Below are 12,819 nucleotides of genomic sequence, written 5' to 3'. Positions count from 1 at the left end.
TCAAGCTGCCTGTAGTTTGCCTAAAACATTCTGCCTAAAACACAACTAATGCCTAAAACATTCTGGCTCTACTAAGAACACCTAGCTGTGGAGTTCTCACTTTCTGTCAAGTTCGTAAACCCCTCCTCTTAAGAACGCTCCAGTCCTTCCTTGTTCTTTACTCATTTCCCGCACCTGCTCCCTGTTCCTGGAAGTGCCTGGTCCCATCAAGCTTTTAAGTTCCTGTTCCTGCTGGTTCCGACCCAGTTCCCGTTCTTATTCTCTTCGTCTTGGATGGACCACCCGGTTTTGGATTTCCACCCCGTTTTCATTCCCAACTCCCTCATGCTTTTTCCCCGTGTTTTCCTAACTCTACCCAGGATCGTGTCGTCTGTTTAGGGTCCTGAAAGAACGATTCCATTACACTTTCCTTCTTTCTTTTCTTCAGCCTAAATGTACACTGAATCTCTTACTTCCCACAAAGACATTTTAAACTCCAATAATTACTTAAAGCAATGGTTAGTTTAGTAGAGAGCCTATCCGAATAGCTTTATCCGCCAGTGGAATTCCATTTCCTGTCAAATTCAACAACTCTTCCCAATTACCAGGCGTCCTTCCTGGCTCCAGACCACTGGGTGTCTGGTATTGAGCCGAGCTAGTGGCTTCCTCAAGGAGCCATCTGTCAGTACATTAGACTGATCTCTAAATTATTTTGTTTTCTTTTAATTTTTTCAATAAAGATAGATCGATTAATTAAAAATGTTTAGCACCCTTTAGGAATTATACAGTTCTGTGTTTTTTATAAATCATCAATATCATTATTGTATTTTGTGATCAAGTCAGGTATTCAATTTAAAAAGCAGGTAACGCTGGTGCTAGTCAAGGGCATAAAATCCCTGATTTGTAGTTTTACTTTTAGAAACAGCTGAGCCTCTGGCTTAGATGCTATGAGAATGGCGCAGCTATGAACACTTGGTTATTCCCTTACGTTGTCGATATACTGTAGCTTCCATTTCTGGAACAGCAACTGCGGGTCTCTGCTTGTTAGTGTAGCCAGGATCTCCTCTCCTGATGGCTACCAGAAGTGTAAATGAACTAATACTCGCTACTTCAGGAGTGGGGGCCACGCCCGCCTCCACTGGAGGAGGTGGAGACCCTTCCCCTTCCTCTTCCTCAATCTATTTGATTGGGTGGAAGGGTTCTTGCCTGGAGGTCAGTGACTCAGATTCAGGTGCAGACTCCACCCCCAAAGTCACAGAAAAGGCCTGCTTTAAACAACTCTTAAGAGAGTTAGAGCAGCGAGGAAAAGTAAGACGCATTAATATCAAGGTCACTATTGAAAACCTCTTACACAGGGAGGAACTGATTGACACTGGGGCTGAAATTTTATTTGATATCATCAGACTCATTCGGCGACCTAAAACAGGTAGCAAAAGAAAAAGGCATAAGACTTAGAGTGGAACATATGAGGCAGAAACCTACACCCAAGATGTCTGAGAGAACATGAGAGTGGCCAGAGGAGCAAAGTTCTGAAAGTTTAAGCTCTGCTGTGTTTTTGAAGTAGAACAAAGATGGGCGATGAATGGTTGAGAGTTTGGCAGGCATATGAGACCAATGTGGGGTTACCACGCCCTGCAGGTTCCTGATTGGTTGGTCAACTGTTGGAAAGAGTAAAATTGATCTCTTGACTCTAGGACCATCAGCCAGGTGTTTATAAGGTCCGAGTGGACCTAAGCAGACATCCTGGTGCCAGGACAAGCCCATCCATTATGATAGCTGGGCAATCACTAATCCTGGGAACTGTTCCTTATCAGTAAGAAAACACTTTAAATCAGACCCCACAAGGGATGACCTCTGTGTGTCCTGCACCACAGAGATGAGAGAGAGACCTCCCTGGGAAAACACAGCAACACTTAATTCTGGCGTATTAGTATTGCCACTACATAAACATTCTCACGTGGGGCATCAGAGACATGAAATTATTGGTGTTGGTGACCTGCTGGTGTGAACCTCAATTAATATTAAGATTTCTGCCACAGTTTCACAATATGACTAGCCACAATGTTAGTTAGGTTTTTGTGGTTTTAAGTATTTTTCTTTTACCTCAGAAGTTCTAGTTTAAAGTAAGTGAATTAAAACAAAGAATTAGGTCAAACGCTGATAAGGCCACTTCATTTGGAGTTTTGATATGGAATTTTGGGGAACAAATTCCTACAACCTAGAGATAATTTTTGCTTAGTTCTATGAAAAGTCTTTGAAGTGTTCTAAAAGCAGACAAATCAATTTATCAAATGCTTTGGAAGATTCTGGATAGTTTTTATGTGGATAGTTCATAACTATTTGTTGCTAACACTGATTAAATAGGGTAAATATTAATTTAAGGATTACTGTTTAACCCAAAGAACAGCTAGGTACCAGGTTTTAAATACTAGCTGACTTTACTATTATCACAGATACCAGAAATGGTTTTGCCATTGAACCCTGGAGTTCAATGCCTGTATGATCCTAATATCTCCTGATTCTACTGCCAACAAATATTTTCCATCATAGGGTATAGGAAAAACATTGTCAAGATGGCTACATGTGTATGATTATTCATCTTAATAATAAAACTGATCTGAAATCTAAGTTAATTTTCGGTTATTGAAAAATATATAAAATAATTAACCTAGAGAAATAGGTCCTCATGAAAAGATGACTTAACTTGACAGGAAAGGGCTTCTGCTCTTTATTTTCCTTTGTTGCTCTTTGAAGGCCCAAAGAAATTCCACTTCCCTAAATAATTTGTGGAAAGGGTCCTACTGTATACAATGACTCATAAATGAAGAAAGTAAATTAAAAAAAACACAATGTGTGTGGTTTCAATGGTTCTTCAAAACACATAAAAGCAACCAAATAACATTCATTAATTCAGAAAGCTTTATTGAATAAAATCTTCTTCCACAATAGTTTATACAACATAAATATAGTTCACAATTGTCCGCAGGTGAGCTCCAGGCACAATGCTGCTGTTCCTGACATGTTCTTATGATCTACCAAAAAGATACCACCAGCTGGGTGGTTCTTCAAGTTTCTGAAATAGAGATTAAAGATAGCAGGTGAGGAAAAGACATTATGTACAGTACTTTTTGATCATTCAAGAAAAACTTTAAAAAATAGAACATGTATTGGCACCAAATAGCCTTACAAACTATTTTTTTTTATTATTTCTTATATTTTTGTGTTTCAGGCATTCTGAGATTCTGACATAAAAGCACATTTGAATTATTGATATTTTCTGGGCCGCTTTCTTTCTATTCTTCTTAAATGCAGTCTTTTTTCACATAAATATCTCATTGAAGAAATGTCTTAGTGATTCACAGACATCAAACTACTCACAAATCAGGGGGCATTAAATATACTGAGACAAATCTGGATTTATATCATTAAGTGGAAAAGCAAGTAAAACACCAAGTATGATAGGTCTGGGTTTAAAAACAAGATTAAGACAAATATATTTCATATCTGGACATATTACCAGGTGTAATGATGATTTTAGTACTTGCTTGTCATGTGTTTCATCATAATAATAATAATTGCTTACACTTATATAGCACTTTTCTGGACACTCCACTCAAAGCGCTTTACAAGTAATGACAGGGACTCCCCTCCACCACCACCAATGTGCAGCAGCCACCTGGATGATGCGACGGCAGCCATAGTGCGCCAGAACGCTCACCACACACCAGCTCTCAGTGGGGAGGAGAGCAGAGTAATGAAGCCAATTCATAGATGGGGATTATTAGGAGGCCATGATTGGTAAAGACCAATGGGAAACTTGTCCAGGACGCCAGGGTAACATCCCTACTCTTTTTGAGAAACGCCCTGGGATTTTTAATGACCACAGAGAGTCAGGATCTCGGTTTTACGTCTTATCCGAAGGACAGTGCCTGTTTACAGTATAGTGTCCCTGTCGCTATACTGGGGCATTAGGACCCACATAGACCGCAGGGTGAGTGCCCCCTGCTGGCCCCACTAACACCTCTTCCAGCAGCGATCTTAGTTTTTCCCAGGAGGTTTCCCATTCTCGTGCTGACAAGGCTCACCCCTGCTGAGCTTCAGTGGGTTGCCAGTTGTGAGTTGCAGGGTGATATGGCTGCTGGCAATGATGTGTAATAATGATTTTAGTACTTGCTTGTCATGTGTTTCATGATTCCAGTAAAGGTTCAATTTGTTGAATACTGTCCATTGTGTGTAATTGTTCTGATCATACCTTTTATATTTAGAAAATGTGATACTGTACATGATTAAATTACACTAGGCATCAGGGTATGTCATATTTATGTTGAAGATAATATTTTAAACATAAAAAATATGCAAACCTTATTCAATGTCAAAACATTCACTGTTGAAATAATTTACTCCAGAGATGGCTTTTAAGCTACTTTTTTGAAGGATTTACCTTGCGCTCTTCTGGGTCTGTAACTTCTTCACAGGTCACTACTACAGCGTTTGCTTCTCCTGGCTTAGCCCTCACAACCGTGACAAGACCTGTGCACTTCTTTAAAGACTGCAAAAGAGAAAGAGGAAATGCCCACTGTTGTTTACTGCTATAGGACTTGAGAAGTGTTTAAGGGCTGTACTATCTCTTGGTAGATATCTGGATGAATTGAATGCGATGTGTTTTGCAAAAGAACAAAGGTGTTATCAATGACCTGCTTTGCAAATCACCCAGAGAGTAGCAAAATAATAAATACTGTGAGCCTAGTAACATATTGATTTCAGTTTAGTTTCCCCAAATTGATTTCACTAAATAGCAGGAATTAACATTATACCATTTTAGAAGTTAGTTGTAGGGTGCGCAAAGAAAACATATTATATCAGGGGTACAGTATTTTTGGCTATAGTGAAGAATGAAGCACAGCTAGAGCTCACCCCATTTTCCTTGAAGTCACATTCTTCCTTTCCATAATCCACAAGTTTGGGGCACACAGTCTCCTTCAAAATGAATCTTATAGTATACTCGGTTCCAGAGCCATCACCAGGAATGAACATTGACTGAAAAAGAGAGAAAACCATGACACATCCTGCATAAGATTCATATAAATCATTGTGCTGACCACCTTCCCGTTTTAACAATTTCAGCTCTCAGTTACTCAATTGAAGCCTTAATTGACTGAATAATTGGACAACTTTGAACTGTTTTATGGCTTTTAAATCTACAACATGTTAGAGGCAGCCTTTCAAGTATTACATTTCATTAAAAAAAATTCCCAAACTTAAGAGAAGAAATTGCAAGCTTGCCAATATTCTGTTCCATTCTGTTCCAAACAAGAATCTTATTAGTTTAATGAAGGCTTCAGTTTGGTCATTAAGCACAGCTGAAAAAAAAACACAGTAGGTACTTTTATGTGGTTCTCCAAGATCAGGAGAGTGAACCCCTGCCTTAAGGTACAACCTTTTTGGTAGCATAAACAAAAAGGCTACTGTTATTAAATGTTTTAATATGCTTCAGTGCTTTGATCAAAGTTAATTGTTGTTGTCTTTATGTACAGACTGTTTTAGAATTCACTTCCAGGCAAAAACAATCTGAGACTTGGACAATACTGACTTACCATTCCCTTTAGAGGAGCTACTTTGGGAGGTTTGAAAGCATTAGTCTCCACACTTTCCTGGTTGTAATGAGCTGTCGCTGCTGAGAGAGCATCCATGTAGCTGAAGGTCTTCTTTGCTAGAGACACAGTGGCCACAGCAGCCATGCAGAGCAGCAGCAGATATTCAACTGAAGTTCTCATCTTGTCAGTGAGCTCTTTACTCTCAGATGGTGTTTATAATCTGCCCCAGACAGCAGACAGCCTTTTGAATGTTCTGAAATTGTGCAACACACTGCAGAACATGGTGGATGTTTGCCTTTGAGGAATTTAGGAAACTTTATTTTGGGGGAATTGTGTCATGATATGACTTCAAGTTTCAAACTTTCCAGTAAATTTGAAAACAAGATGAAGGAGGCAGTACTAAAGCAAATCAATAACTTGCTCAATGGCACACTGATTGTAACAGTAGACAGTCATGGAAAGGAGTAGAGAGTGTTTATGTATCGTGCCCCTCAAAGTAAATATTGATTTTGGCCTTCAAAAATATCAATTTCTTAATCTTGTAAAGATACAGTATGTTCTTTGTGCCAGTCAGAGAGATGTGAGTACGTGAACAGCCCATTCAGAGAGGGAGTGCAATGGTCAGTGATAACACGACCAGAACTACACAATAAAACTCCTACAGCATTTCCTCATGATGGTAAGCACTAAGGTGACCTCTTGCTCTTTTAAATTTCTACATTTGTGTGTTTATTGCTACAGTCACTCCTAAGCTCTCCTGAGAGCTGGGTTTCTTATTTTCTCCTTCATTGTTCAGATTGCTTTATTTACTGTTTTTCTTCTATATTTTACCCCTTTCCCTTTTCCTTGTATTTCATTTCCACTGTCATACTATGAGCAAACTTCCTACTTGGGATAACACTTGGATGAAAAAATCAGAACCCTGCAGTCTTAATGGCCTGGACTGCCAATTTTCACGATTGTAGTCCCTCCTCCTTAAGGGCGCTCCGGCTCTTTTCACTTCGGACCTAATTTTGTGCACCAGCCCCTTGTACCAGCCTCATTTCCATTCCCCTTAAAAGCCAGACACTCAGTCAGGTCCGGGCTCTGCATCTGATTCCCATATCGTGCGAGCCTGGGACCTGGAATCGCCTGGCTCCATTATGTTTTTAACCTTCTGTTTCTACTCCTGTTCCCCCTGCCGGTTCCGACACAGCTCCTGGTTTTAACCCATCTGTTCCTGATGGATCGCCTTGCTTTGGACTTTGCCCATTTTTTGGATTCCCTGTCTGGATTACTTTTGCATTGTTTGCCTTGGCCACACCACCCCTGTGCACCAGCACACCATGGACACGCCCCCCTGTCCTCATTCCTGTCTCCTGCATGACTTTTTCCCCAGTGTTTCCTCACTTTTCCCCTAATTGTGTCGTCCGCATAGGGTCCAGAAAGAACTGTCCGTTACACCAATTCCAATATCCATCCATCCATTTTCTAAAACACTTAATCCTGGTCAGGATGACAGGGAGCAGGGGCAAATCCCAGTTAGCAAGCTACCAGTCCAGTACTGTAGGTTAACTGGAGCACCCAGAAGACACCAACGCAAAGACAGGGAGAGCATACTAATACCATGCAGATAGTACCCCAGGACTTAAACCCAGGATTCCATTGTTGTGAGACATTTATGCTATGCACTGCACCATAATGCTGCCATAAACACCAACACTTTCCTTAAAACACTGACTAGACCTTGATCAGCTGCCCTTAGTGTCAAAAACAATGTCATTATAAGGAATAATCAGCACAGGACAGCTTTCTTGGCCTTGAGTACACCAATTATGACATTGTCTCAACTCTTAGTTTATCAACATTAGGAATCCTCCACTATGCTCTTGATGGTAATCCCCTAAGCATTTTAGCACATTCTGCTGAGAACAGTTTTATCGACCTTGAGAGTGGCTCCTACTTACACAGAATGGTCTCCAACTCACTAGATATCACCCCGCACAATCTGCAGTAATTCTGACTCTCTCAAGTGTGGTCTGTAAGTCCTTCTGACATAAGACCCAAATAGATAAGAAATAGAATAAATTAACTCTTCTTATTCTTGGATGTGACAAAATACACTTAAGAATAATGTGCAATTTATAAATATAAATTTCTCTTAATTTCAGTTTTGGAAATCTCTTCACATGGCACAATGTTCTGAAAAAATGAATACTCCTACAAGCTGCACTTTGCTTGCAGTGATTACCTTATTGAAATCTGACATTAATTCCTTTTTATGTATCATTTCTAAAATGTGTGATTGATGTTCCTTAAACAGCACATCTATAAGCCATTGTTGTTAATTTATTTGATGGTTTGGGTGCAGATGTATACTATATACACCAAAAAAATGACAAAGCAGGTGTTTTTTTCTTAATCCAGTTGATTAAATACATTTCCTTGCTAAAAGGAATAATGACAGGGAAAGTTTTACCATTTTAAAAGACAGACCAAGAAGGAAAACTGTAGGAAACTTTCTTATTTAACATGATAAATACCACAGGAAAACAAGATAATAATCATTAATAATAATAAATAATTGGTTACACTTATATAGCGCTTTTCTGGACACTCCACTCAAAGCGCTTTACAGGTAATGACAGGGACTCCCCTCCACCACCACCAATGTGCAGCATCCACCTGGATGATGCGACGGCAGCCATAGTGCGCCAGAATGCTCACCACACATCGGCTATCAGTGGGCAGAAGAGCAGAGTAATTAAGCCAATTCATAAATGGGGATTATTAGGAGGCCATGATTGGTAAGGGCCTATGGGAAATTTGGTCAGGAAGCCAGGGTTACACCCCTACTCTTTTTGAGAAATGCCCTGGGATTTTTAATGACCACAGAGAGTCAGGGCCTCTGTTTTACATCTCATCCAAAGGACGGCGCCTGTTTACAGTATAGTGTCCCCATCACTATACTGGGGCATTAGGACCCACATAGACCGCAGGGTGAGCACCCCCTGCTAGCCCCACTAACACCTCTTCCAGCAGCAACCCCAGGAGGTTTCCCATCCAGGTACTGACCAGGCTCATACCTACTTAGCTTCAGTGGGCTGCCAGTTGTGAGTTGCAGAGTGATATGGCTGCTAGCGAATCATGATTCTGTTATAGTAAACGAGTGAAATTTGCAAATAACACCAACAAATGAAGACATGTAAAACTGAGACATTTAAAGTAGACAGTGTGGTGTATTGCATGCATATAACAGCAGAAGATATAAATAAAACGTACACTAGGTTTTTATGCTGACACATTAATTGTTCTCCTCTAGAAATTGTGGGACCGAAATAAAACAGGTTAATTGTATTGTATGATATGTAGATAAAAGTGGAAGGTTTTTAAATAAGCAATGCCGTGTTCATTTTATAATCCAGAAGTATGACTGTATACAAAGGATTGTGTACAGTTTTTGTCACCATGTTTGGTTAATTATGGCTCAATTTTAACTTAAAATGAAGATATCAACAGAATGTAAATAGCTTTTAAACACATAAAACATGTTTGTATTGTTGCATTTTTAAATAGTTAATTCTATTTCCTATACTTAGTTTGATTAAACATTACATTAATTTTAAAGGGCTGGAAGTAAAAATGACTTTAGGGGTGCACTGATAGTAGCCTGCTTCTCACCAATGTCTGACAGGCCAACAGGAATTTGGAGTGTTGTTTATGTGATCTTAATACTTTAACTGCTGTGGTAGTTTTTTTAATATGTATGTTGAAATAACTGATTGTGATTTCATAATTCCTGTAAATTTTAATATACTGTATGCATTTAAATGTTCTGGTTAACAGAACAAATTGCCTGATTAGGACATGAATACATGGTTCTTACTTACAGTAAAAAGCGTAATAATTACATTTAGGTTTGAGATAAAAGATTATTATGAATCTAAAGTATAACATTTCACCATTTATTTCTGGGTACCACCCTCCATTTCTTCACTTTCTCACTCTGTTTCACCACCCTCTCTGAGGCCTCAGGTACACAGAGCAAGAGTACAGTGTGCTCTGTTCACAGCTTCCCAAAACTCAGCAGTTACTTTTAGTACAATAATACATCTTTTTTTGAAAGCAATAAACTTAATATCAATTAGAATGCTAAGAGAACTAAGGGTGTATTTGTGGCGAAGATCAACAATAACAGTGTCTTTTACATTAGAGTGCATTTTGGAAAGTTAGCCCTTCATCTATAAAAAAGCTCACAACAAACAAACAATAGCTGAACATATTACAGTTTTTCTTATATAACTAACACTGATATCTCATGTCACCTCTGGTCCAGAAAGCAACTCCTATATCATGGCAGCAACACATCCATAACCTTGTAAAGGAATTACCCACGCAACTTGGTGTACCTCAGGAAAGCGCTGATATATCTTCTTCAAGCTGCCTGTAGTTTGCCTAAAACATTCTGCCTAAAACACAACTAATGCCTAAAACATTCTGGCTCTACTAAGAACACCTAGCTGTGGAGTTCTCACTTTCTGTCAAGTTCGTAAACCCCTCCTCTTAAGAACGCTCCAGTCCTTCCTTGTTCTTTACTCATTTCCCGCACCTGCTCCCTGTTCCTGGAAGTGCCTGGTCCCATCAAGCTTTTAAGTTCCTGTTCCTGCTGGTTCCGACCCAGTTCCCGTTCTTATTCTCTTCGTCTTGGATGGACCACCCGGTTTTGGATTTCCACCCCGTTTTCATTCCCAACTCCCTCATGCTTTTTCCCCGTGTTTTCCTAACTCTACCCAGGATCGTGTCGTCTGTTTAGGGTCCTGAAAGAACGATTCCATTACACTTTCCTTCTTTCTTTTCTTCAGCCTAAATGTACACTGAATCTCTTACTTCCCACAAAGACATTTTAAACTCCAATAATTACTTAAAGCAATGGTTAGTTTAGTAGAGAGCCTATCCGAATAGCTTTATCCGCCAGTGGAATTCCATTTCCTGTCAAATTCAACAACTCTTCCCAATTACCAGGCGTCCTTCCTGGCTCCAGACCACTGGGTGTCTGGTATTGAGCCGAGCTAGTGGCTTCCTCAAGGAGCCATCTGTCAGTACATTAGACTGATCTCTAAATTATTTTGTTTTCTTTTAATTTTTTCAATAAAGATAGATCGATTAATTAAAAATGTTTAGCACCCTTTAGGAATTATACAGTTCTGTGTTTTTTATAAATCATCAATATCATTATTGTATTTTGTGATCAAGTCAGGTATTCAATTTAAAAAGCAGGTAACGCTGGTGCTAGTCAAGGGCATAAAATCCCTGATTTGTAGTTTTACTTTTAGAAACAGCTGAGCCTCTGGCTTAGATGCTATGAGAATGGCGCAGCTATGAACACTTGGTTATTCCCTTACGTTGTCGATATACTGTAGCTTCCATTTCTGGAACAGCAACTGCGGGTCTCTGCTTGTTAGTGTAGCCAGGATCTCCTCTCCTGATGGCTACCAGAAGTGTAAATGAACTAATACTCGCTACTTCAGGAGTGGGGGCCACGCCCGCCTCCACTGGAGGAGGTGGAGACCCTTCCCCTTCCTCTTCCTCAATCTATTTGATTGGGTGGAAGGGTTCTTGCCTGGAGGTCAGTGACTCAGATTCAGGTGCAGACTCCACCCCCAAAGTCACAGAGAAGGCCTGCTTTAAACAACTCTTAAGAGAGTTAGAGCAGCGAGGAAAAGTAAGACGCATTAATATCAAGGTCACTATTGAAAACCTCTTACACAGGGAGGAACTGATTGACACTGGGGCTGAAATTTTATTTGATATCATCAGACTCATTTGGCGACCTAAAACAGGTAGCAAAAGAAAAAGGCATAAGACTTAGAGTGGAACATATGAGGCAGAAACCTACACCCAAGATGTCTGAGAGAACATGAGAGTGGCCAGAGGAGCAAAGTTCTGAAAGTTTAAGCTCTGCTGTGTTTTTGAAGTAGAACAAAGATGGGCGATGAATGGTTGAGAGTTTGGCAGGCATATGAGACCAATGTGGGGTTACCACGCCCTGCAGGTTCCTGATTGGTTGGTCAACTGTTGGAAAGAGTAAAATTGATCTCTTGACTCTAGGACCATCAGCCAGGTGTTTATAAGGTCCGAGTGGACCTAAGCAGACATCCTGGTGCCAGGACAAGCCCATCCATTATGATAGCTGGGCAATCACTAATCCTGGGAACTGTTCCTTATCAGTAAGAAAACACTTTAAATCAGACCCCACAAGGGATGACCTCTGTGTGTCCTGCACCACAGAGATGAGAGAGAGACCTCCCTGGGAAAACACAGCAACACTTAATTCTGGCGTATTAGTATTGCCACTACATAAACATTCTCACGTGGGGCATCAGAGACATGAAATTATTGGTGTTGGTGACCTGCTGGTGTGAACCTCAATTAATATTAAGATTTCTGCCACAGTTTCACAATATGACTAGCCACAATGTTAGTTAGGTTTTTGTGGTTTTAAGTATTTTTCTTTTACCTCAGAAGTTCTAGTTTAAAGTAAGTGAATTAAAACAAAGAATTAGGTCAAACGCTGATAAGGCCACTTCATTTGGAGTTTTGATATGGAATTTTGGGGAACAAATTCCTACAACCTAGAGATAATTTTTGCTTAGTTCTATGAAAAGTCTTTGAAGTGTTCTAAAAGCAGACAAATCAATTTATCAAATGCTTTGAAAGATTCTGGATAGTTTTTATGTGGATAGTTCATAACTATTTGTTGCTAACCCTGATTAAATAGGGTAAATATTAATTTAAGGATTACTGTTTAACCCAAAGAACAGCTAGGTACCAGGTTTTAAATACTAGCTGATTTTACTATTATCACAGATACCAGAAATGGTTTTGCCATTGAACCCTGGAGTTCAATGCCTGTATGATCCTAATATCTCCTGATTCTACTGCCAACAAATATTTTCCATCATAGGGTATAGGAAAAACATTGTCAAGATGGCTACATGTGTATGATTATTCATCTTAATAATAAAACTGATCTGAAATCTAAGTTAATTTTCGGTTATTGAAAAATATATAAAATAATTAACCTAGAGAAATAGGTCCTCATGAAAAGATGACTTAACTTGACAGGAAAGGGCTTCTGCTCTTTATTTTCCTTTGTTGCTCTTTGAAGGCCCAAAGAAATTCCACTTCCCTAAATAATTTGTGGAAAGGGTCCTACTGTATACAATGACTCATAAATGAAGAAAGTAAATTAAAAAAAACACAATGT

General features: G+C 39.5%; 1 protein-coding gene across 1 annotated transcript; it reads right to left on the bottom strand.

Annotated features, from left to right (window-relative positions):
* Window positions 1-2,880: 2,880 nt before the first annotated feature.
* On the bottom strand, window positions 2,881-5,802 carry LOC138239420 (cathelicidin-2-like). Its single transcript, XM_069191191.1, has 4 exons — window positions 5,574-5,802; window positions 4,894-5,016; window positions 4,421-4,528; window positions 2,881-3,052 (listed from the first exon to the last, which is right to left on the bottom strand). The coding sequence occupies exons 1-4, from the start codon at window positions 5,751-5,753 to the stop codon at window positions 3,005-3,007; spliced, it is 459 nt and encodes a 152-aa protein (XP_069047292.1). The 5' UTR covers window positions 5,754-5,802; the 3' UTR covers window positions 2,881-3,004.
* Between the last annotated feature and the right edge of the window lie 7,017 nt (window positions 5,803-12,819).

Source organism: Lepisosteus oculatus, chromosome 6 (assembly GCF_040954835.1).
Source record: "Lepisosteus oculatus isolate fLepOcu1 chromosome 6, fLepOcu1.hap2, whole genome shotgun sequence".
NCBI classification, from domain to species: Eukaryota; Metazoa; Chordata; class Actinopteri; order Semionotiformes; family Lepisosteidae; genus Lepisosteus; species Lepisosteus oculatus.
The sequence above is the reverse complement of the archived record's forward strand: the minus strand, read 5'-3'. Positions and strand labels throughout refer to the sequence as shown.

Bases quoted from the DNA above. Each gene is read 5' to 3' on its own strand.
- LOC138239420 (XM_069191191.1), bottom strand. From the start codon at position 5,753: ATGAGAACTTCAGTTGAATATCTGCTGCTGCTCTGCATGGCTGCTGTG. The intron at 5,017-5,573 runs GTAAGTCAGTAT...TCTCTTTTTCAG, and splicing joins TAGCTCCTCTAAAGGGAATG to TCAATGTTCATTCCTGGTGA. The intron at 3,053-4,420 runs GTAAATCCTTCA...TCTCTATTTCAG, and splicing joins CAGACCCAGAAGAGCGCAAG to AAACTTGAAGAACCACCCAG.